The 24,127-nt window shown below is 41.6% G+C and overlaps 1 protein-coding gene across 9 annotated transcripts in view; it reads right to left on the bottom strand.

The window, feature by feature from the left end:
• PRICKLE2 (prickle planar cell polarity protein 2) overlaps window positions 1–24,127 on the bottom strand; it is a 314,495-nt gene that overhangs the window by 65,556 nt on the left and 224,812 nt on the right. For all 9 annotated transcript variants that reach the window (XM_023620120.2, XM_023620123.2, XM_023620126.2 and 6 more), the window contains one exon: window positions 23,545–23,728. In XM_023620120.2, coding sequence (XP_023475888.1) covers window positions 23,545–23,728 — 184 coding nt within the window. The remainder of the gene's footprint in view (window positions 1–23,544; window positions 23,729–24,127) is intronic.

The raw sequence follows: 24,127 nt of genomic DNA, 5'->3' as shown, positions 1-24,127 counted from the left end.
CCCAGTGACTTCCCATCCCCCTCTGACTCAAAGCCAAAGTCCTCACTATAGGATCACGGTCTTGCCTCCTTAAGAGCCAGCTGACCATATCACTTACAAAATTCCTCTTGTTCAGTTCTGCTCCCAGTGGCCTCCTTGTTATTCCTCTTACCTCAGGGCCTTTGCACTAGCCATTCCCTTTGCTGGGATCATTCCTCCCCCAGATATTTACGTGGCGCCCATCCTCATTTCTTCCAGTCTTTGCTTAAAGGTTACTTCATCAGAGAGGTCTTCTCTGACTACCCTAACAAATCAGCATCCCCACCTCTTACTCTCTAGACCAGTGCTTCTCAACTGGGGCTAATGTTGATCCCCAAGGGATATTTGGCAATGTCTGGAGACATTTTTGGTTGCAACTGGGGAGTGTGTGTGTGCGCACTATTGGTATATAGCGAGTCTGGGCCAAGGATACTGCTAAACCTCCTACAATGCATAAGACAGCTTCACAATAAAGAACGATCTGGATCAAAATGTCAATAGTGGTGAAACTGATAAACCCTTAACCTGCTTTTCATCAAAGAACTTACCAGTTACTGATGCATAATCGAATCATTCATTCTCTCTCTCTTCCCTCTAGAAGGTGAACTCCTGGGACTTTGTGTACTACCTACCCCCTGAAGAGGGTCTGGCAAGCAGTAGGGACTCAACAAATGTTTGCTGAATGAATGCATGCTGTGTTCATATCTCATCTTTCTGCCTTTCTGCTTTATCAAAGGATTTGGACAGGGACATGCAGCAAGAGAAAACACAGGTGAGGTTTCAGAAGGAACTAGAGTAAAACTCACAGAGCTTCCCTTTCATTCCATCAAAGCACTTGCTCTTCCACCAAAGATATGTGATGGAGGAGATGCTAAGAGAAGGATGACTAACTGTCAATGCACTTTTTCTTTAAGAGGAAGGGACAAAAGCAACATTCATTTGTATTTGAAGCCAGAGAACTCCTTTCACGTTGAGTTAACTTTGTTCAAGCAAATTGGAGACAATAGTCACACTACGTCCTAAGCAGGTACCGCACTTCAAAATCACAGGAGTTGTTTCGCTCCTATGCCTCCTAGCTCACATGTGCTCACTCTCTTTCAAATCTTTTAGTTTTAAAAATTTTTTATTTAGAATATTAAACTCCAATGTTTAGTTACAAAATACTTTCCATTTAGTTTGGAGCATTATCTGACAGTTATTTATTTTATCCTGTCTTAAAGAAAAGGTCCCAAAAATGGAAGAACTTGGAGTTTAAACACTTTCTCTTTAAGCTACAATTACAGAAAGACTCCCTTGCCCCAATTTTACCACAAGACTCTTTGCAGAATGTCCACACATTTGCATCTATACCCTCCTAAAAATTCCCCAACAGTTGCTTACCTCTTTTTGTTGACAGCTTCAATACTGCCTTTAGATAAAACACACACTTACACATGTATGAAAAAAAGCAGGATGGCAGTTTCCTACAGTGGTTAAGTGTTTAGACTCTGGAGTCACGTCGTTTGAGTCTGAATACTGGAAACATTACCATCTGCACATAGTTGGGTAAGTTAATTTATCTCTTATGGAGTCAATATCTCTATCTGTAAAATGGGGACAATAATGTTTACCTGGAAGCATTACTATAAAGCTCGAATGATATAATGTAAGTAGCAGAGAGACAGGCACACAGTGAGGGCTCTATATTTCTTAGCTTTGAAGAAACATAATGTGCAAGTCATAAATGTCTATGTTATGGACTAATTGTGTCCCCTTCCCCCCAAATTCGTATGTTGAAGCCCTAACCCCCAACGTGACTGTAGTTGGAGAGAGCACCTTTAAGGAGATAATAAAGGTTAAATGAGGTCATAAGGGTGGGACTCTAATCAGAACGGACTAGTGTCCTTATAAGAAGAGGAAGAGACCCCAAGAGAGCGCATGCACAGAGGACAGGCCTTGTGAAGACACAGCGAGGAGGTGGCCGTCTGCAAGCCACGGAGGGAGCTCTCACCAGACACCAACCCTGCAGGCACCTTGATCTTGGACTTTCAGCCTCCAGAACTGGGAGAAAATAAATGTCTGTTGTTTAAGGCAGCCAGTCAGTGGTATTCCATCATGGCAGCCCGAGCACTCTAAGATGTTCTACTAAATGCAAGGAACTGCTGAGTGCTTGTGGGGAGAGGACACATATATGAACAAGAAACTACCCCTGGGTGACTGAGGTCATGTTTTAGTAGACTGTATAAGACAAGACGGCAAATGACGGCAATGCAAAGTTAAAATAATGCAAAAGCCATCAGAGGCAGACAAAAACACTACAAAGTTCACAAAATAATAAATTGAAGGCCTAAATTTGCAGCACTTGCCAATTTCCATGGTGTGAAACAATCCTACGATGGCTGATTTCAAAAGACCAATGTGACATCATTGATGTGGGGTTGGGAAGCGATGCACAGTGTCGTACCATTATAGAGTATGTCCACCATGTGGAGATAATAGACAAGACGACTTCAAGAGCATGGATGATGGCGAAATATAAGGAAGTAATTATGAAGTGATGAGTTTTGAGTATTTATTACCCATGTTTTTAACATAATTTAAGTTTATATAATTAAGTTTTTTAAATGGCTGAATTTAACAACTGGCTTACAAAATTCTTAAAAACTGACATTGGATCTTGTGACACCATATGAGTCAGTTCCAGCACTTGGCTGTAGAAACTTACACAGTCAGTTTCTTTGGCAAACTCTCTTTAAAAAAGGTAAAAAAAAAAAAAAAAAAAAAAGAACAGTAGAAGGGCTGTAAACACCTAAAGACGTTCAAAGAGTAGGATGACAACCCATCTGCTGTCTGACTCTGACTGTGTCTTCATTGGTTCTAAGCAAATAAGCCAAGTTATCTATCTCAGCTGACATATGCTTCAAAATATTTACAGCTCTCAGTCTCCTAGACTTTTCCGTATCTCCTCCCTCCATCTTCCAGAATTTTCTCCTTTCTTTATATATCTTCGCCTTTGCTTCCTTTTTGTTTCCTTTTTAAATCCACAGGCATAATATAGACTGAAGAACATTTGAAGTCATTATGTATTGGCAGGTGTCTTCTTTTCTTTCTAAAGTTAAAAAGGATGTGAGTTGACAAATTGCAGGTCTCCATGAAGAAGAAAAACGACAATAAAAAACTCCACCCCAAACCTTAATAATACTCTTCTTTTTTAAGCTGGGATGTGATTGGCCAACTGTATTCTAGTAGGTCAGTGTTTCTTATTTAAAAAAAGGAAAAAAGATCCTCCACGTCTGGGATAGCTACTCAAACATCAACTGTGTTAATATTTGCCTACAGTGTAGGAGAAAGAGACTGCATTTGATGGTTCTAATGTTTGAGTCTTGACTATGACAAATGCTAAGTCTGCAACTTTGGCCAAGTTATCTAAATTCTCTGGGTTTCACTGTTCTCATCTCTAAGACTAGAATAATTCTACTCATCTCACAGAGTTGTGAGGAGTTAAGGTGACAAGAGAATGAAAATACATTGCAAATTGTAAGGCTCTATATAATTATCAGTTCAGTATTATTATTGAAAATAACAACATTGGAGATTAGAATTGCACTGGGCTGCTAATAATAATGATCTGAGTATAGTGGTCTAGGGCTGATAGGGCATTTTTTAAAACCCATGAAGGATCTAGACTCTTTCTATCTTTCTGTACCATCATCCTAAGTATTTGTGGCATCTATTCTCAAAATTGCAAAAAGGCTGATGGAGCTCCAGCCATCATGTTCATATTCCAGGCAAGAAAATGGGGAAAGGCAAGGGTCAAAAGACCTATCTCCCAGTTGGGTCAATAACATTTAAAGAGATATCCTGGAAGTACTAACCAACTTTTATTTATAACCCCGTGGCTACACCTAGCTCCTATAATCCTTTAGTTGAGCATATTGCTGCCCAGAATAAAATCAGGTTTTGTTAGTAAGAAAGGAGGAGACACTGATGCTGGGTGGACAATAGCAATCTGTGTCCTTAATAAATATCTGAGTTTGGGGTTACCTTTTTCCCAGGTGGACTCTTTAGGAGTTTCCTACACAACATCTTTCCTGTGTGTTAAATCACTGTTTTTGATTCCACACTTCACATACAACACAATCAGTCCATTTTCCTCTCTAGTAAGTACAGAGTCACAAGTCTTCAAAAGAACTTTGAAGAAAGTTTACAAAGCAGCAACAGAAGAAATCCTAGGACAAAAACACTATTTCACTGTCCAAAGTGCTGTATAATGACACATGCTATAATTCCAAGAAGAATCCTTTCTTAAATAGACTGGAGCTTGCTGCTTACAAGGTACTGTTGGAAATCCATTCTAAAAGACAAGTGATCTTGAAATCAGTTCCTTTAAGGCAGCTTCATTTCAGGAGATTAAAATAACTGAAGGCTGTCAACTTCTGGAGAAGAATGGAAACTAAGGAGCCCCCTTACGCGTTATGAAGTAGGTATTTCCGACCATCACAGCTACATTCAGCCTGAGCTGCACCACCTGCCCCATTAAGTTTCAAATGTACCACAGATACAATTGCAAGAATTTCGACTTCCCTGTTCTGAGAGGCCAGAAGGCGAATGAAGGTAATATCATGGCCTGCAGGTTCAAGGTGAGATATGGTGACAAAACTCTAAACGTCCTCTCTTATTCCATTTTAGAGAAATGGACAGGATGGAGGGTCTCATTAGGATGAAGTAGATTACGCCACAGTAACAAACACCACCAAAACATCACCAGCTTTGCACCACACTTGTTTTTTAACTTTTAAAAAAAAATTTAAATTTTCCTTATTGTGATACAGTATATATAACATAAGATTTACCATTTTAAATTATACAATTCAGTGGAATTAATTACATTCATAATGTTGTACAACCATTGCAACTATTTCCAATCTTTTTTATCATGCCAAGCAGAAATTCTCTACCCTTCAAGCAATAAATCCCCATTCCTCCCTCCTTCCAGCCCCTGGGAACCGCTAATCTACTTTCTGCCTCTGAGAATTTACCTAGTCCAGATATTTCATCTGAATGAAATCATACAACATTTGTCCTTCTGTCTTCGGCTTATTTCACCTGGCCTAATGTTTTTAGGGTTCATTCATGTTGCAGCATCAGAACATTGCTTTTTATGATGGGATATTTCATCATATTAATACACCACATTTTGTTCACCCATTCGTCTGTTGATGGAAATTGGGCTGTTTTCCCCATTTGACTATTGTGAATGATGCTTCAATGAACATTGGTGTACAAGTACCTGTTTGAATCTCTACTTTCAGTTCTTTTAGGTGTATACCTAGGAGTGGCAATTACTGGTTCATATGGTGATTATATGTTTAACTTTTTGAGGAACTGTCAAACGGTTTTCCACAGTGGCTGCAGCGTTTTATATTCCCACCAACAACATACACGTACGAGGGTTTCAATTTCTTCACATCCTTGCCAACACTTGTTATTTTCCATTTTAGAAAATTACAGGCATCCTAGTAGGTGCGAGGTGGTATCTCATTGTGGTTTTGATTTGCATTTCCCCAATGATCAATGATGTTGAGCATCTTTTCACGTGCTTACTGGCCATCTGTATATATCTTCTTTGGAGAAATGGCTATACAAGTTCTTCGCCTATTTTTTGAGTTGTTTATTTTTGTTGTTGGGTTGTGGGAGTTCTTTACATATTCTGGATATTAAACCCTTATCCACACAGTTTTATTTCTCACTCACATTACATCTGGGATATGGGTAGGCAGAGACCCAGGTGATAGAGGCTCCAAATTGACATGTGCCTCCATGAGGATGGCAGCAGAGAAAAGGAAGCTTGGATGTGAACACTGACAATGAAACACTTTTACCTGGACGTGATGCGTGTGACTTCTGTGTACATTTCACTGGTTAAAGCAAGTCATTTGGCCATGCCTAGTTTGCACAGGAGTGAGAAAGTACAATCCTCCCCTGTGCCTGGAAGGAGAGGAGCCGATCATTTGTGAACAGCCCTAATTCCCCCACAGCAGGAAAAGGATGGAATGATGTGTGAACAAGACATCATCTCTTGGAAAGGACTGATTCACAATTGATTGTTATTGGTGGCAGTTATATTCTGTAAAGTTGCAGCCAACCACTGAATTAGTGAATGTTGAACCACTGCTCCTGGGGGAAATACAGGGCCAGGTGCCTGTGAGCCCCAATCACATTTTTTGTCAATGGATCAATCTATGATCTTGTTTTACATGTGTTTCTCTTTAAGGACACCTTATTTAATATCTATTGTTGATTTATGGACATTGAATTCACAGTCAACAGCACTTATAGCTCATGATGACTGAAGATTATCTAACACACATATTTTCTCCATAAGGCATCTCACAGGCTTCACGACCTTAGGAACATTACACAGCACTTCAATACCAAGATCCGGGGCCATTCTTTTTTTGGATTGGCCCTAAGGTGGCATCTGTTGCCAATCTTTTTTTTCTTCTTCTCCCCAAAGCCCTCCAGTACATGGTTGTATATCCTAGCTGTAGGTCCTTCTGTTGTGCTGTGTGGGACACCACCTCAGCGTGGCCTGATGAGTGGTGCTAGGTCTGCACCCAGGATCTGAACCAGCGAAACCCTGGGCCGCCAAAGTGGAGTGCATAAACTTAGCCACGGGGCTGGTCATGGGCTGTTTTAAACAGCGAAATGACCAACAAAAAGTACAAATGCAAGGGGGTGGCCCCATGGCCTAGTGGTTAAGTTCAGCATGCTCAGCTTTGGCAGCTGTGTTTGGTTCCTGGGTGCAGACCTACACCACTCATTGGTGGCCATGCTGAGGCGGCAACCCACATACAAAACAGAGGAAGACTGGCACAGATGTTAGCTCAGGGCAAATCTTCCTCAGCAAAAAAAAAAAAAAAAAAAAAAGTACAAATGCAAAAAATCATGGCACTAAATACAGATGACGAAAAGCCCATTTGTTTATTGTATGAGATTTGAAACAAAAGGCGGAACATTGCCTTGTTGGACCCTCAACCGGCAACATGCTGGGGGGAAATTTGAAATTTTCACCCCTCTGCACATGTCTAGGAAGGACTGTGAAAGCACTGCGAGTACTGATTTTGGGGTTACAAACAAATCTTGACAGATAGGTGCAATCTGCAAATACTTAATCCATGAATAATGAGGATGGACGAGATTATAACCTATTTGACCTGTTCAGGAGTAAGGGGCGCAGCCATGATTTAAATTTAGGTCTGACCTCAAAGCTCACTCTCTTCCCACTTCACCCCACTATCTCCATAAACCCGTCACAGGATTACACTCTGCCCTGAGTATTTGATCAATCAATGACTAGTGTAGTCACAGTTCATTCTTCAAGCTTGTGATTCCTGTTAATACCTTGAATAATAAACAGGCTAGAGGAGCTGCTTAACCATGAAAGCCACGTGGACCAGCTGGAACTCCAAAGACGATGGAAATTGCATTATATGGAAGTGTGTATGCTTTGCGTGTCATGTGTGTACATTAGGTGGTAAGGGTCACGTGAACTGACTCAGGCTTGACAAACCTTTTCCTTTGAGGTTTATGCAAGAGAAGTTAATGTGCTCAGGTTCATTCCAGACAAAGATCATGTGGTCCTTGAAGTGACTGCTCTGATTCCTGAGAGCATATTTTAAAATTTTAATTTGTTATTTTATTTCAGGTATTTAATTGTTTTGTGGGAAAATACACATAAAATTTACTACTTTAACAATTTTTAAGTGACATTAAGAATATTGTCGGGCAACCATCATCACCATCCATTTCTAGAACTTTTTCATCTTCCCAAATTAAAACCCTACACCCATGAAACACTAAGTCCCTATTCCCCCTCCCCCAGCCCCTGGCAACCACCATGCTTTCTGTCTCCATGAATTTGACTAGTTGAGAGTGATTTTTATTGCATGTTGGGACCAAATGTTCTTCAGCAGTAACACTTCTCTAAAATTATGGTGAAAATCAATGGAGAAAAAAATGAGTCAGACAATATATCCACATTTACATTTAAGTCCTTTTATAAGCAACTTTCCTTCTGTTTTTAATAAGATAATTAAAGATTGCAGGGCAGACACTGGCCCCAGCCATTAGAATCCATAATAAATGAGCGGATCTGGGCACTCACTTGTTCCTAGTGTGCTTCCACTGAGATGACCCATGAGATAAATTGCTACTGATAATTGAACAAATTATTTCTCCCGAACTTTCAGCCTCAAGGCATTAACTCAATATTTTATGGATCATAAAATTCCCATTATATAGCACCTCTTCCTAGCTCATGAAAGAGTCTTCTGATTGTTCTAGGAGTGCATGAGAGGAAATCAAATGGGTAGTCAATAATTGAAGAGAAGAGAAGTCAGTATCAAGTAGGCTCAGACCTAGAGAGGGAGTTCCGGCAGGCAGTCTTCAGCATCCTGACATTCCTCACAGCTAGGCTAAAGCAAGCCTCATCCACGTGCTACAGTCTCATTCACAGAAACAGTAGCTGTTGTGACGTGGTGAGCCAATGAAAGTGCCCAGCTGAACAGCACCCTTTAGTCTTGATCTTCTGATATAATTATCTCCTTTCCTTTTGTTGCCTATAGCATTCTTTACCCTCGTTTTAGTTATTCTATTGAAGATGCCTAAACTTTTTTTTTGGGAAATCATCAGGAAATAGAAGAAAAAAAAGGCTTAATTTTACACATATATTTTTAGGAAGCAGACTTTTGAAAATGGATAGTTTCAGAATCAGTTCTCATCTATGTTAAATGAAAGGAGCAAAGATGTAAAAAAAATAGATAAGATGGTTCTAAAATTATAAGTATTGATATGATTTTGTTTGAAGAGAAACCATTTAAAATCCTACTTTATTCAGACTTGAGCAAATAATGAACTCAAGGTGAGGTGAAGTGGCTCAGAAGTATATTGAGATGCAGGCTATTCAAGACGGGAGAAAAAATTTTCTGTGAGTAAGCTAAAAAATGGTACTAAACAATGTACCACATAAGGTCCCTGTCATATTGAGCAGGAAGAGAGAAACACTGATACTGGTTAAAAATGAATGAAGTGGGGAAGCAAGGCACTAATGACTGCAAGTGTGAAGGCACTGGGGCCAGAGGGAGCCTGCGGTACCTGAAGAGTAGAAGGGCTAGTAGTGTGGCTAGATGTTAACAAATGGCAGGTAACCCTACGGGAACAGAAATATATTCTATAGCTTTCCAACCAGCAAAGGAAAATGAAAGAAACTGGGAAAAGGTCATTAAAAAAGAGAAGCCAAGAAAATAGAAAAAAATGCAGAAGAAAAAAGACGGTAAACAGGAAAAAAGTGGTGGTAATAATTATCTAAGTTATCATAATAAATGTAAACATATTATATCCACCTATTAAAATACAGATGATCAGTTTGGATTAAAAAGTAAAACACAATATCCATCATATGCTGCTTATTTAAAACAAATCCATAAGAAATGGTTGAAATAAAAGAATGGAAAAGTATAGTCTTGCAATTAACTCACCAAAAGAAAGCAGAATATTAATATTCTATGAACGAGAATTTAAGCAAATATAATTAGGAGGGATAAAAAGGGATGTTACAATTTACTAATTGTAAATTGGTCATTTCAAAATTATTAGTTTTACAATTTGTTGATCATTTTGTAACAGCCATCATTTTGCTACTTGTATTTCTGGAAAATATTATTAATGCAGCTGTTCATAAACTCCTTAAGAACCACAAAAATGATTTTCATGTTAAAATAAATGTAATAAAACACAAAAAGTGATGTTACAAATAATAAAGGGAAAACAATCTATAAAAAATACAGCTTAATCATAAACTTGTAGGCACCCCAAAAAAGAGCCTCAAAACATATAAAGCAAAAAGAAGCAAATCTATAAACACAATGAGAGATTTTAAGATGCCTCTCTCTGACATCAATAGATCAAAACACAAAAAATTATGAAGGCTCTAGACTATATTATATTATTAGTAATTATTGTTCATTAACTCTTTCACCTTTCTTCTAACACTTTGAAAACATCACCTTGTTTACTCTCGCTTTATATTCATCAGCAAAGATTTCACATCCTTATTTTCAAATGCGGAACAGAAACTAGAAGGTGGTAGGAAACTCAGTCAAGCCACTTAGATAACTGATTGAAACTGAACTTTTCTGATTCATAACTTTCTGGACTTGAATGTCCCTTTTCTGTGTATCTGCCTGGTCTACAGCCCTTAGGCATTACATGCTGATGCTGTAAGGGGAAGAGCAGTGATGTAAATTAACTCTGTGCCCTAAATTCTGGCTCTTGTGACAATACACAAATCATCTACTTTCTCTGAGATTGTTTCCTTAAATGTCAAATGCAAGTTCCAGGTTCAACAATTTCTACAGTCTTATTTCTATAGTTCTTGTCCCCCCACCTCCCTAATCCCTTGACAGGAGCTTCAGACCTGGATGTCAGATGGGCCTTTCCAAGAAAATTGTTTTCACACCAATTGGCCTTTACAATTAGTAATTATCTCTAATGCTTCTTGAAATGCCAGGTACTGTAATAGCTGCTGTATAAAGCAAGAACCATTACTATCTTAAGGATGATTATATTTTATAGATGAGGAAAAATGACCTGACCAAAGTAATAAAACTTGCTCCAATCATACATATAGCCAGAGTAGAAGGGCTGGATCAGGTCCCAGGCGTGTCTGACACCAAAGCCATGGCCTTTAACCACTGTGCTTGGGAAAGACCACCCACTGGCCATATTTCAGCAGAGCTCTTTCTCATGTCCTATCCACCATCCAGATGAATTACTGATGATCCACACAGCAATGGGGTCCAGGAGAGGAAGAGATCCTTCAAAACCATGCATGAGCCCAACCTCCAACGGACCCACCTGGTTTGACTTGACCGTCTCCCTCAAACAACATGAGCAGAGTTGCCAAGTGGCCGGCAAAATCAGTTGGTTGGCATTTCCTCTCCTTTCCCTGCCTGCCTCTCTGTCCAAGTCTATGATGCTTGCAATGATTTGCAAAACGATGGAAGAGGAAGGAGAGAACAAAAAAGGGCCTGAAGTGTTCAAAATTTTGACCATCAAAACTGGGGAAATCACAGCCTCCCACCTTCCCCCCATGTCACTCAATGCCATTGAGGATGAGGCACCACCTCTTTTTCCTGATACCCTTTGGCAAGAGGCAAAAAGGAGGTTTTTCCCAGGGTTTCAGTGAAGTAAGAAATAAAAAGCCATCGCTGAGCTAGGCTAGTTAATGTTTATAGTCTCTCCTAGGTTGCTGCAAGACTTGCCGTTACCTTTATGGAAATCAGAAAGACACCCTCCCAACTACAAATTACAAAAAGCAAGCCCCCCGTGTGGGAAGAGAGAGTCCTGCATTACAGCCAGGTAAGCTGCAAGGTGCCTTACGTCAAACAAAATGTTTGGCCTCCTTGCCTCCTTTTGGGAGTCATCAGAGCCCAGGCGAATATCAGCCTCCAATCACCCCTTTCACCGGGCACCTTTGTGTAGTGCACAAATTGTACAACTGTATCTGGCAGCCCTGATCCCCTCCCAAGCTGAGAGCTTATGAATTTATCCTTTTGGTTCAGGAAATGCAGGTTCAGAGAGTGCCTGAATAATTAGCTTCCCTTACCAAGATATGATCACTGAATTTGAATCAGTCTTTCTAATTGTCAAAGCAATAACAACTACCACCACTATTTATTGAGTGCCAACTACATGTTAGGCACCATCCTGGGGAATTTACAGAGAGGATGAAATGAGCCAGTTTGTGGAACTGATTTTTTTAGTGCCATCCATCTGGATGTTGATGAGTTTCCATCCCAAATTTCCTTTTTATTGTGTATAACAAATACTGAGCAATTCTTTCTGACAGTACTTGGCCAAAAGGCTCAGTTACTTCCTGTGGCAACCAATGGAACCTTAGGAAGACTCCGCCACTGGCATAAGAGGATTCTTGCCTCCCTGTTTGCTAAAGAACAACTTCATTCCATTCATTCACTTTACTGAGGTATTTAAAACATAATAAGCCACTGATTTTCAAAGTATACAACTAAGAGAGTTTGACATATTCATATACCCACAAAACCATCAGCATAATTAAGATAGTGAAAATACCTACTACCTTCAAAATTTCCCCCTGCCCTTTTGCCATTCCTCTCTCTCACTCTCTCCACTTCCCCTACCCCCAAGGAACCTCTGATCTGCTTTCTGTCACTATAGATTAGTTTGAATTTTCTAGAGTTTTATATAAATAGAGTCATACAGCATGTACTTTTTTGGTCTGGCTTCTCTCACTCAGAATAATGATGCTGGGACTCATTCACATTGGTGCATATATCAAGAGTTCATTTCTTTTTATTGCAGAGTAGTATTTTACTACATGGATATAACACAATCTGTTTATCCGTTCGTCTGTTGATGGACATTTGGGTTGTTTCCAATTTTTGGCAATTAAAAGGAAAGCTAAAAGCTGCCATTTTTAAAGTCCCATGCTTAGGGTATTGTCTCATTTAATCCTCACGACCAAGCTGTAGTTAGGTAACGACATTCTTATTTTTCAGATGATGAAATAAAAGCTCATGAAAGTGGATTAACTTGGCCATTGCTCAAGAGCAACACAGCTAGGACTTGGACACAGAGCTACTTAGTGCCAGAGCTTACAGTCTTGAATGTTGTCAGCTCAGAAGGATAGTACTTGAGAGAGAGAAGCCACGGGAGACCAGCACAAAGCCCGAAGTCTGTGTCTTCCACAAAGCGTCTACATCGGCCTATGAATGAGTCCACGCCATACAAAGCAAAATGTCAAGACAGGGCTTCGGAAGCTCCAGTTTTACACTGGACCTGGAAAACAGCCACACTGAAATCACACCAGACTAAGGGCTTGCACATAATGCGTGCTTAATAAATAACCGTCGAATGAATAAATGGCTGAGTGCGCAGTGAATGAATGAATGGACAGACAGATGGATGGATAGAGGAAGTAAGTTATTTGTTGACTTGACGGTAGATTCATCAAACCATACCATGAAGCTACACAAAATATCTCATGAATCATTAGGCAGAGGAGATCAGCTTGATAGTAAAGTGCACGGTCACACCAGCCCACAAGGCAGGCTGCCTAGTTAGCACAAAGGGTATGCAGCTGTGAACTCAGGCAGGCAGTCCCAGTCCTGAGGCCCACGCCCGATCTTGAGGATCCCAGAACACATTTACAGCAAAGGTGAAGACATCTGTCTTGAAAGCTGGGAAGCCCAATGGCAGGTCTCCCTTCCTGCGTTTGCAAATGAGCCTTGGCTTCTCCAGGCCTCATGCTCTGCATGCCTTGACAAAGCCCTGCTGGTGGAATGTGGCCACATGGATGCTGACTTCATCTGGCACAGGCCCTCAAGCCTGAACCCAGGTTCTAGTCCCATCTCTGACAGCTCCATTGAAAACAAGTTCATTAACAGGCAGTTTTATTGAATGCTGTACACACAGGAATATTTCCCATTGTCATCCAATAACGTCAGTGCATTTCTGGAGCCAAGATAAACACAGTATTGTTCACGTGACTGGTTTCCTGAGAACGGTTCAGGGGATCGCTTCGGGGACTCCTTGTATCTCCTTCTTACCTTCCTTCCCCACTCATCTCTCCCACTGCACTGAAAACACTGGGGTGAGTGACAGTGAAGGCTAACACAGGAGAGGCAGTTCAGAAAAAATTTAATCCAATCTAGTTGGAGAGGCATGCATCTCACTGCAGCCATGAAATTCAATTTTGAGCTCAGCGTGTGCTGATGGAATAATGAAATGAAGACGACACTGCAAATGGCTGGTGAGTCTAATGATGGTTTTTGTGGGGTTTTTGGAGGGGCTATTATTTTGTGCATTCCCTCCCTATGAACCAGAACCACCCAGCAGGCCTAGAGAGATGAAGTGCTTTGTCATTCTTCTCTCCCTTCCCCCACATCTGCCAGCCTCTGTCCCTCTCGGTATAAAAAGCTTCTCACAGAAAAAGAGCAAACTGTCACCAGCATCAAAGTGAATGGTAAAGCTGGGTGCCTGGCACTGTGGCCTCAGCCCAGTGGTGAGTCACAGCTCTAGAGTTCACGGTTGTGCAAGAACAGGGACAAGAGCATCTTCTGGGTTCACAGGCCAAGGAGCAGGCTGAAGGAGCAACACCAGAGGAGGATTTTAAAGGCATCTTGAATTCTCCTTTAACAAACAGCCTTGTATTCAGACCAGATTCAAGGAAATCGGTGAAGGCCAAGACACTGGGGATAAATGGGGTAACTTCTGGGGCTCATCCTCTGTTGTCACCCACAGACAAATCTGCTTCAGTGTCTTGAAGACACAAAAAATGACAGTGGTGATGACAACAACTACCCTTAGATGAGGACCTGCTATGCATCGGCATCTCCTAGGCCCTTTTGAGAGTAATTCATTTAGTCTTCACAGCATAAGCCTCTTCATTTTACAGACAAGACAAGTGAAACTCAGGGCACCCAAGGTTACACAGCTAATAAGCGGTATAGCCAAGATTTGGCTCCCTATGTTTCCAACACTGTGGTTTTTCCAATACCGTACAGCAGCAGTTCTCAAACTTTGGCATACATCACAAACACCTGAAGGCCCTGTTGAAACAGATTGCTGGGCCCCATCTCCAGAGTTCTGGTTCAGTAAGTCTGGGGCAGAGCCTGAGAATCTGTATTTTTTAATAAGTTCCCAGGTGCTACTAATGCTGCTAGTATGGCAACCATACTTTGAAAACCACTGGATTAGGTTGACTAAATCTGGGTAATCTAACCACCACTCTAAGTAACAATTCAGCTCAAACGTCACCTCCTTAGAGAGGCTTTCCTTGCCCATCCCATCTAAAGCAGATTCTCTTAATCAAGGACAAGCAAACTACAGCCTGTAGGTCAAATCAGTCCCACTGCTTGTTTTTGTAAATAAAGTTTTATTGTCACACGGGCCATGCCCATTTATTTCCATATTGTCTACGACTGTTTTCACACTACAACATCAGAGCTGGATATCTGCGACAGAGACTGTCTGTCTCACAAAGCCTAAAATCTTTACTATCTGGCTCTTCACAGAAAATGTTTGCTCATACTGGTTCTAAATCACCCCTTTTTAATTGCTTTCCCAGTAACACCACTCTCTCAAAGTGTCTTATTTGTTCAGTGGTTACTTTGTCTGTATCCTCCACTAGAATGCCAGCTCCAGAAGAGCAGGGAGACCTGTTTGTTTGTTCAAGGCTGTCTCCCAGTGCCTGGAAAAGTGCCTGGTATGTAGGTGGCACTCCATAAATATCTGCTGAATGAATGACTATCACTGTTGAGTGCCCAGGTTCCTGGTTCGTGACACTGTACCAGGAACAGGAGGGCCGCTAGAGCAAGTAGAGGAAATGTGGTTCTCACCACGCAGCTCCAGCCAGGAGGAGAGAGGGAGAAGAGCCAGAGATAAACAGAGACTGTACACAGGGAAAACAAGCTTTTGAAGGCAGGGCCACACTGCTTCCTGTAGCAATGGGGAAACTGGAGGTGGGGAAAACGAGAATTCCTTAGTCACCAGAGTCAGCCTGAGATTAGGAGAAATTTCCCTCCCTTAAGAATGAAAGAGCCTTGTGTGACAAATTGCTGCTCCTTCTTACAACACACACCATGTCAGCTTCCTTGGATCTGATATCCTGGGTGGATCACCGTGGAAGACGGCGAGGGGGAGGAGGAAGAGCCCAAATGGGCACTGGAGACAGCCAGACGGCCAGTATGAATCCTGGTTCTGCCCTCTTCCTAACTGTGGCATCCTGGCCAAGTTTCTGATCCTCTCTGAGCTGCAAGGTAGTCACTGAAAAAGTGGGGGATTTTGTACAAGCGTTAAATGAGACTGTTTATTCACGTATCTGTTTATTGAATAAGTAATGTGTACCAGACATTAGTTTAGGCGCCGAGCGCTGAGTGGTGAACAAGACAATCTATGTCTCTCTCCAACAGGCTCACATTTTAGAAGGTCAGGGCACATGACAAAAGAGGTAAACATAATCATAGAGTGTCCACTTCCACTCAGCATACGGAAGGTTCCTTGTTACCTCTCTGGTCATCTCTGACTGGGGGTTCTCTCTTGCCTTATCTCCACCTGCAGGCAGAGACATCCAGGTGATGGGCGATGGGGGTTCCTTTGATTTCCCAGGGGCAAGCACGGCGGTGGGGCCAGCCAGCCTTCTTGTCCATGGATGCCTTGGCAAGAGCTGGACGCTGCATGAGCTCCATTCATTTCTCCCCAAACCGTCCAACAACATCCTCCCCAAATTCTTTATGCAAATACGAAGTTGGTACTGATTTCATCTCACTTGTGAGCTTCACACAAATGAACACTTTCACTTCTGCAACAAACCAGATCTTTGCATTGAGTGTCTTCACGTCATTCAGTCACAGCTCAAATACCACCTCCCCAGAGAGGCTGTCCCTGACCAACAATCTAAATTAGCTGATCCCCCCAACACTCCTGCCCCCTCCATCACCACAGAAGTGGTTGCATTTTCTTCACAGTATAGGTTAAAAGAGACATAACTTTAAAGTGCCTCAGATAATGCCTGGCATGTGGAAGAGTTCACTCAACGTTTCTATTACTATTATTAACATCATCAGTCTTTTTTTTTTTTTATCACAATCTTGAGTTATCTTGATCTTTTGTTTTCTAACGTATATGTCTCCAACATCCCCCCTTCCAGCTACAATGTAGCAGACACCTTAATCATCTGTTTATTGTTTTACCCTCAGTGCCTAGAACAGTGCCTGACACATACTAGTACACACTTGATATCTGTTGAAAAACTGAATGAATGAATGAAAAAAGCCCAATTGTTTTTCCTTTTTCACGAAATTCTCCAGTGCACTCTCTGATTCATCCTTACACTCTCATTAGGGGGATACAATCCAGTGGCACACTGCCAAGAAGCCCACCCTTAGAGACAGGTGCTAAAGAGGCTCTGAGCGGCAAGAGAGAGGCCAGAGTAAGGAGCCACGCCTCCTGCTCACCTGGTGATCTCAAAGGGAGGTGCGTAGGGTATTCTTCTGTCTGGGAGGGCTCTCTTTTACTCTGAACGGCCTACAGAAAATGCCTCAGGGATTCACCCTTCCCAGACCTGGGGACTGTGATGTTGCAAGAGACCTAAGGCACCGAGGAAGGTGGGTAGCAGAGCTCATTTCTTCAGCAGACAGCCTCGAAGCCTGCTTGGCGCACCAGAGAAGTCAGCCAGGTGACTCCCTCTGGGCCTTGGTCCAAGTTGCTCTGGCTCAGAGGAGTCAGAACTTCCTTAGAGAGAAGTTCCACCTTCACAACAATCCCACAGCAGAGACCCTGGGCCGCAGAGAGACTCCTGAATTGGCAGAATTCACTACGATTTTGTTAAAAGCCTTTGAGAAGGCTGAGAAGGGACCCAGGATTCCAGTCAGCCCTATGCTTAACCCCCACCTCTGCTCCCACCTGTCCTTTCTCTGTCCTGGACAGCCGAACATTCCTCCCCCTCCTCTTCCTGCCCACGCAGGGCAGCAGTAATCAGTGTTACTTACATGGCTTTACAAGAAGCGCCATAAGGGGACAACCATTTTATTGAGCAACTTCTGTGTGCAGATACTGCACTTTCTACACACTCCCTCATTCAGAGCCCAGATCAGCCCTGTGGTCTGCAGGTCTAAGATATCGGCTCTGGGGTCTGGTTATCTGAGATTCAGTCTGTCTCTGCTGCTGAGCTGTGTGATCCTAGGCAAGTTATTTAACTTCTCTGAGCCCTGCTTACTCCTCTCTAAATTGGAGACAGGAATAACAACCACCACATAAGGTCATTATGAGACATCAATATGATAATGCATGCAAAGTTAAAAATGGTGGTGGGCACATAACGAGTGTTTGATGAAAGATTAATAATTTTCTCCATCTTCATCATCACCATGAAGAGGAAACTGAGGCTCTTAGAAGTTGAACAACTTTCCTGAGGTCAGAAAGGGACAGAGCAGCAGCTGGATTGGCCTGACTCCAGAAGCGAGGCTCTTTCCTCTGGACCATGCAGCTTCTTCCTCACCCTGTGGCTCCCAACGGGCTCCCCAAATGTGGACTGCGACACAAATGTTTTCCTGGTCTGGCAACACACAAGGCTTCTGCCAGACCCTTGGCTCCTCCCATCCTGTTCCAGACCCCGAGTCTTAGAGCCAGCAGCACTGCTGCAGGTTTGTACTGGAGCACACTCCTTCCCCAGATGCCACCCATCCCCTGCCCTTTCACGGTCTAAGGAAACTCTGAAACTGTTGCGATGGTTAGGGGAATCTGCTTAGAATACATACCTTCAGGAGAAGCAGAGGGAGCAAGAATAATCAACACAGAATAATCTTTCATGTAGAAAAACATTTAAAAGACTTTTATCTTTTCAGTGTGAAGTAACCCTGAACATTTCTGCTTCTGCAGAGGATCCTGCTCACTTGCCTGTGTCTCAAATATATGTTGAGTGCCTGCCACGTGTCACGCACTGTACTAGGGGCTGGGGGATTCCTAAAGAACAAAGCAGACAAGATTCCTGTCCTCCTGGATCTTACAGCAAAGTAGGGAGCCAAATATTATACAAATAATTATATCAATAAATATCTAATTACAAGTTTGAGAAGCGCTGAGAAGGAAAATTATGGGGATGGCTATAAAGCATGAAACCGGGGACCTAGTCTTGCATTGGGAGTGGGGGGCGGGCAGAGAAGCTCCTTGAGAAATTGCATTTAATCTGACACCTGATGGATGAGTAATAGTCACTAAATTAAAAGCCAAAGAAAGAAGTTTATGTATCCTGCAATAGAGATATTTTAGAGTTTCAGAGGACACAAAAACAACTAGTTCACCTCATCTCTAGGTAGTATTGGATGGTCTATTTCGCCACATATGGAAGAATATTTTGAAAGCCAAAAATTGGGCAATTACTCCTGGTATCTACTCTTCATCCTTCTTGTGATAGTTTGAAGTGAAAGTTGAGAGTTCTGCACAAATAACCTAATCACCACTCTTTACCTGCAAAAGTACAGTTAAGGTCAAGGTAAAATTACTAACATTTGGAGATCGTAGATTTGAGAATGTTTATATTTGAGAAGCCTCCACAAGATTGATGAGTATCCACAGGATCAATGAAAAGGACATTTATTCAGGAGAAGCAATGTAGTCTCTTCAGATTTTCATGGACCAGTGAGTAGAAGAACTAACAGAAAACCCACATCCACAAGTATCCAATGTAGGCTATCCACCCAGAGGATGCACCAGTTACAGCCTTTCTGGAGGGTCATTTGGCACAATGAATCAAAAGCCTTGAAGAGGTCTACAGGCGACCACTCTACCTCTCGGAATCATTCTTGAGAAGAGGAGCAGGCAAGTGTACAGAATGATTGTCTGCTGCCACCTCATTTAACACAGAAGAAAGGTGCCAACGACACATATGTTTGAGACCACATCTTCAGCTCATGGTGGTGCTTTTGGCATCGGGGAGACGTAAACTCCCGTTTGTCCAGGATCATCTGGTACTTTTCAGGTTACTTAGCATCCCAAGCCCCTGTCCATTCAACTGCTAGTGAAGTCCCTTAGTCATTTGGACAACAACTTTCCCCTCCCAAACAGACATTTCCAAATGCTCCCTAGTGGTGTGTGGTACCACCCCAGGTTAGAACTACCACTGGAGAAGTACATACCCACTTCAAAGTGGAAAAAAGAAAAGGTCAGGATGAGTGGATAGCATCATCACATTTTTGCCCAAAACAAAACAGAAACGACTCCTACATACACAGATACTTGTTACATGCACGCATAAAAGGTTGGAAAACAATTTTACTTGATTAGTGGAATTATGAGTGATTTTCATCTGCTTTCTTAAATATCTTGTGTTTTCTTTTCTTTTTTTCTCAGTAAGCCAGTCTTCCCTATATAAAAGGAAAAAACGATTTCTGTTTTGAAGAACAAAAGGTGACCCGCCCACTGCCTGCTCCTCACGCCACTTCAATTCATGTTTTGACAGGTCCTGCCTCAGAGAGAACTGGCCCTGCTCAAGCAGCATGGGATCACCACTTTTTCACCCTGCCCAACACTTGACCACATTACAAGGCAGCAGCTGTTATCCTGGAGCTAGAACAAGGTAGGTGCTCAAATAGACGTTTGCTGAATTGAGTCACCTTTTTTGTCTTGATTGGGCCAGAATTTTGCTGACAGATCCTGCCAGTTTTAACATCACTTTCACCCAGTGATTCTTAACCGGGGTGCCCAACCCATCCCAGGGACACTGGGCAATGTCTGCAGACAGGTTTGGTTATCTCAATGTCCTAGTGGGTTGAGACCCTACAGTGCACAGGACAGCTCCAAAAGCAAAGAGTTATCCAGACGTTAATGGTGCTGAGGTAGAGGAACCTTCCTTACCATTTGCCTCTCTTATAGCTTGTTAAGCATTTTTCAAAGTCTTCCTAAAGTATCATCTACTGTAAGTTTATCACCATAACATCTCTAGGAGATTGGGCACATACTATTAACTGTTTGAATCTGGAGAGAAAGTGGAGCCTTACAGATGCCTTCAGACACCCAGGGCCAACTCCCATTCTCTGTTCTGCACCGCAGGGCTCTCTGGATCACATTAAACACCTTATTCAGAGAGAGCAGAGGCAAAGGATCTGAGCAACCTCTCCGATTACGTTTCAGTCCCGTCATTAAAAATCACAACATAAATGCCTTTCCTTTCTGGCATCATCTGCTATATTTATCATTTTTCACATTATTTTAGGAAGGTTGGGTTTTGCAGCTAGTACATTTTTAAGAAATTAAATGCCCATATTCAAGAACACCTCCCTAGATGGGAGATGACTTTCGTTTGCATTATATTTAATTGAAGGTATTTCTCAGAAGGAATAGAATCATAAAGAGTGTCACCTGAAGGCATATTACCAACGCCACGATCAGGGAGTGAAATGAAAGGTTTCCAACAAAAATGAAAGCACATTACTCTCAACCCTAACTGGTCTTCAGCATTTTGCCTCCAGCACAAAGCATTTTAATGTTCACTATAATTTCTCTGGGTAGAAGAATGGTTTTTCTCCAGTAAGAGACAACTAACATGATATTAAACATCAGAATTTTTATTAGTGAAAGGCATTTAGGGTCTCAAATTTTTCTCATCTTAGAACCTACTGGATAGCTTTTTAAAAATCTTTAAACCTATAAACAGTTCTGTAAGTAATAGACTTCAAAAGATCTCATAGTTTAAAAATTTGAAGCCCGTTTCTTTCATGCAACACGATCCCTTCAAACACCTTTAGTATGGACTCATATTTTATTAGGCAAACATAGACCCTGCAAATAGCTTGAAAAGACAGGCTCTCTCTGGAGGACAATTTCCTGTTCCAATCATCTGTGTCATATAGATTTGAGTAAGTGTAGGGAATAGAGAAAACCACTCAAAGAACAATACAATTATAAGAGACGGGAATCTTCTTTCATCTGACATAATTCAAACCACTTGTTTAATAGCATTAATCATTTTTCTTTCAAAACAAATCAAAGAAAGTTGTTTTATGTCTCCAAGAGATGTTCATTTAGGATGAGTCAAGTGGCCTCCAAAAATATCAGAAGCACTTACTTTTGAAATTGGTGAATTTAACCACAGCCCTAGCTTCTGCAATTGTCTGTTCTCTTGGGCCAACAGAAAATTTTCTCTGACTCTGAACATCATAGAATGATGTTTCATGGTCTTAGAGAAGAGTCTACCTAAGCAGGAAACCAAAAAGAGCTTAGCTTTGAAATTTCAGGGTCCAATTTAGCAGGAAGCAATGTGAACAAAAGAAAGATGGATCTCTTAGAAACTGCTGGAAACAAGGTTAGCAAGAAAATGAAACAAGCTCACAGATGTATCTAGGTGTGAAAACTCATTGCTCAAGTACTGGCAGTAGAAAAGTGGTGTCAAACAAAGATATCCAGTCACCTACCACCTCATCTGAGTTTCAGACAAATTCAATCAAACATTCTTATTCTTCTTAAGCTTATTTTTTTAACAAGTTTATGAAAACTTTAATACAGTACAATCTTTACTGAAACAGAAGAACACAAAGATAGAAACTTAACTTACAAACTGAGAAGAAACACTTATTTCTTCCTGCTAATATCCCAACACAGAACTCCCTTCCATTCTCATGGAGAGTATTTTCTGTGAATGTTTCTATTCTAAGATATTTTCTTGGTAGTAAGAACTAGAATAGAGATCACAAAACTGAAGTGTCTGGAGGGTTTAGGAAGGTTTCACAAAAGGATGAGGTGGGCTTAGTGGAGGCCAAGGGTCTTGGAGAGATCAACTCTGTCTAAAAAGAAGAGCCAGCATTCAACACAGGGGCCAGCACATCAATCCTGGCAGAAATGAGATTCCAGATCCTCAAATTTTCAAGATACAAATATGAACTTTTAAATAAAAATTCCTAACTTTTAAGTATTAGTAACTAACCTAAAATTTTAAACAATACTTTGCTGCCTGAACAAACCCTGCCCATGTGTTCGATGTCATCTGCCAATTTACCACCTCAATATTAGAAGAAAAATGAGAAATGGCTAATCAAAGAGATGTTATCAGTCCCACCCTTAAGTTATTGGTGAATCTTGGGTCTTTCTTCATCATAAAACATTTTTTTAAAAGTATTATTATATCTCAAGTTCCTCACTTAAAACTTCAGGGCTTTTTAAGCTTCAAAACATTCTGTTCGACATAGAGAAGATTTCTAGAGAAAGAAACTTTCTGTGTCGGAGGAAGGGAACAGTGGTCAAACACTTAAGATTCTGATAAACCTGTCTCTCAAAGATGTACAGGGGAGATCATGAAAATATCCGGCTTACAGAAGGGGCTCCTAAACCAACATGAGGCTGGTGGAAGAGAAAATTCCATGTACCAACAAAGGCAAAGCAGTTGCTGTATATCACTGAGAAAAATGCAGTGAAACAGAAAGAAACCAAGTTCATCCAATCGAGCCATTAATATTTACAGCCTCTGGGTAGTGCCGAAATATTTCAGGAAATGCCAATGTCTTTCTTTGTAAAGCAAGGCCAAACTTAATATTTAAACACAGCATATATCACGGGAAGAATAAGGCAAATCCTTATTTCCTCACTCTCCTTCACAAAGAATCTTAACATGAAGATTCACGGCCAATGTAGAAAACTCCCCCCTCCACGCTAAAAATGAAGTTTCCCTATCTGATGTTTCAAAGCCAACATTTCTGAGATGTTTCTAGACAATCTTCTGTTGACAGTTAATGATGGCAATACAGAATGAATTAGCAGTGGCCCACAAGGCAAGGCTCAGTCTCCTTTCTCTTCCTCATTTCCCAGTGGGGCCCTTGACATCTTCAACCCAAGAAGCCCCAACCACTTCTCTGAATCAGCGCAGTCAACTCTTCTTCTGAACTGGAATGAGGAAGGATGAGCAACACACAAAGGTAAAAGCCAAAACCACAATCGCCCTCATGTCAAGAACGGTACCTGTTCAGGCTTCAGCCCCGGCGGGACCCAGGCGTACTCCTCCAAGGCGCAGCCCGAGTCGTCGTCCGAGGTCGAGTTCCTCTGGAAGTCAAACATGAGTTTGCTGACGGTCTTCTCCATCTCCAGGGGCATCACCGTCACCATGTGCTCCTCCTGAGGGCACTTGCAGTGCAGGCAGATCTTCCTGCAAGCAGCAAAGGGGGGAGGTGAGAAGGAAGGCAAAAGAAACCATTTTTTCACTTGGCCTGCCCGTCACCAGCCTTTGCATCACAAACCATAAACACATTCCTTGGCAACTGGCTTTTGGCAAAAGCTTCTAAAGGAGCGTTCCACAGCACGCCTGTCTTTGTAGAGGTGTGGCACCGCACATGTGGAAACGTCCAGAAAGGTCAGAGGCTCCCAGGTAAGCTAAGGACGTTTAAACATGGGTCCCAGGCTTTTCTTCTAAATCAATATACCAACAGAAATGTCAAAATACCTTTTATTTTACTAGGTACAACACTGGATATGGACCACGACCACAATTTTCTGGACTGTAACAGTAATTAAATAGACACAATACATATGCTGACCAGAAATATTA

Source organism: Equus caballus, chromosome 16 (genome assembly GCF_041296265.1).
Source record: "Equus caballus isolate H_3958 breed thoroughbred chromosome 16, TB-T2T, whole genome shotgun sequence".
NCBI classification, from domain to species: domain Eukaryota; kingdom Metazoa; phylum Chordata; class Mammalia; order Perissodactyla; family Equidae; genus Equus; species Equus caballus.
This window is presented reverse-complemented; position numbering and strand designations above follow the sequence as displayed.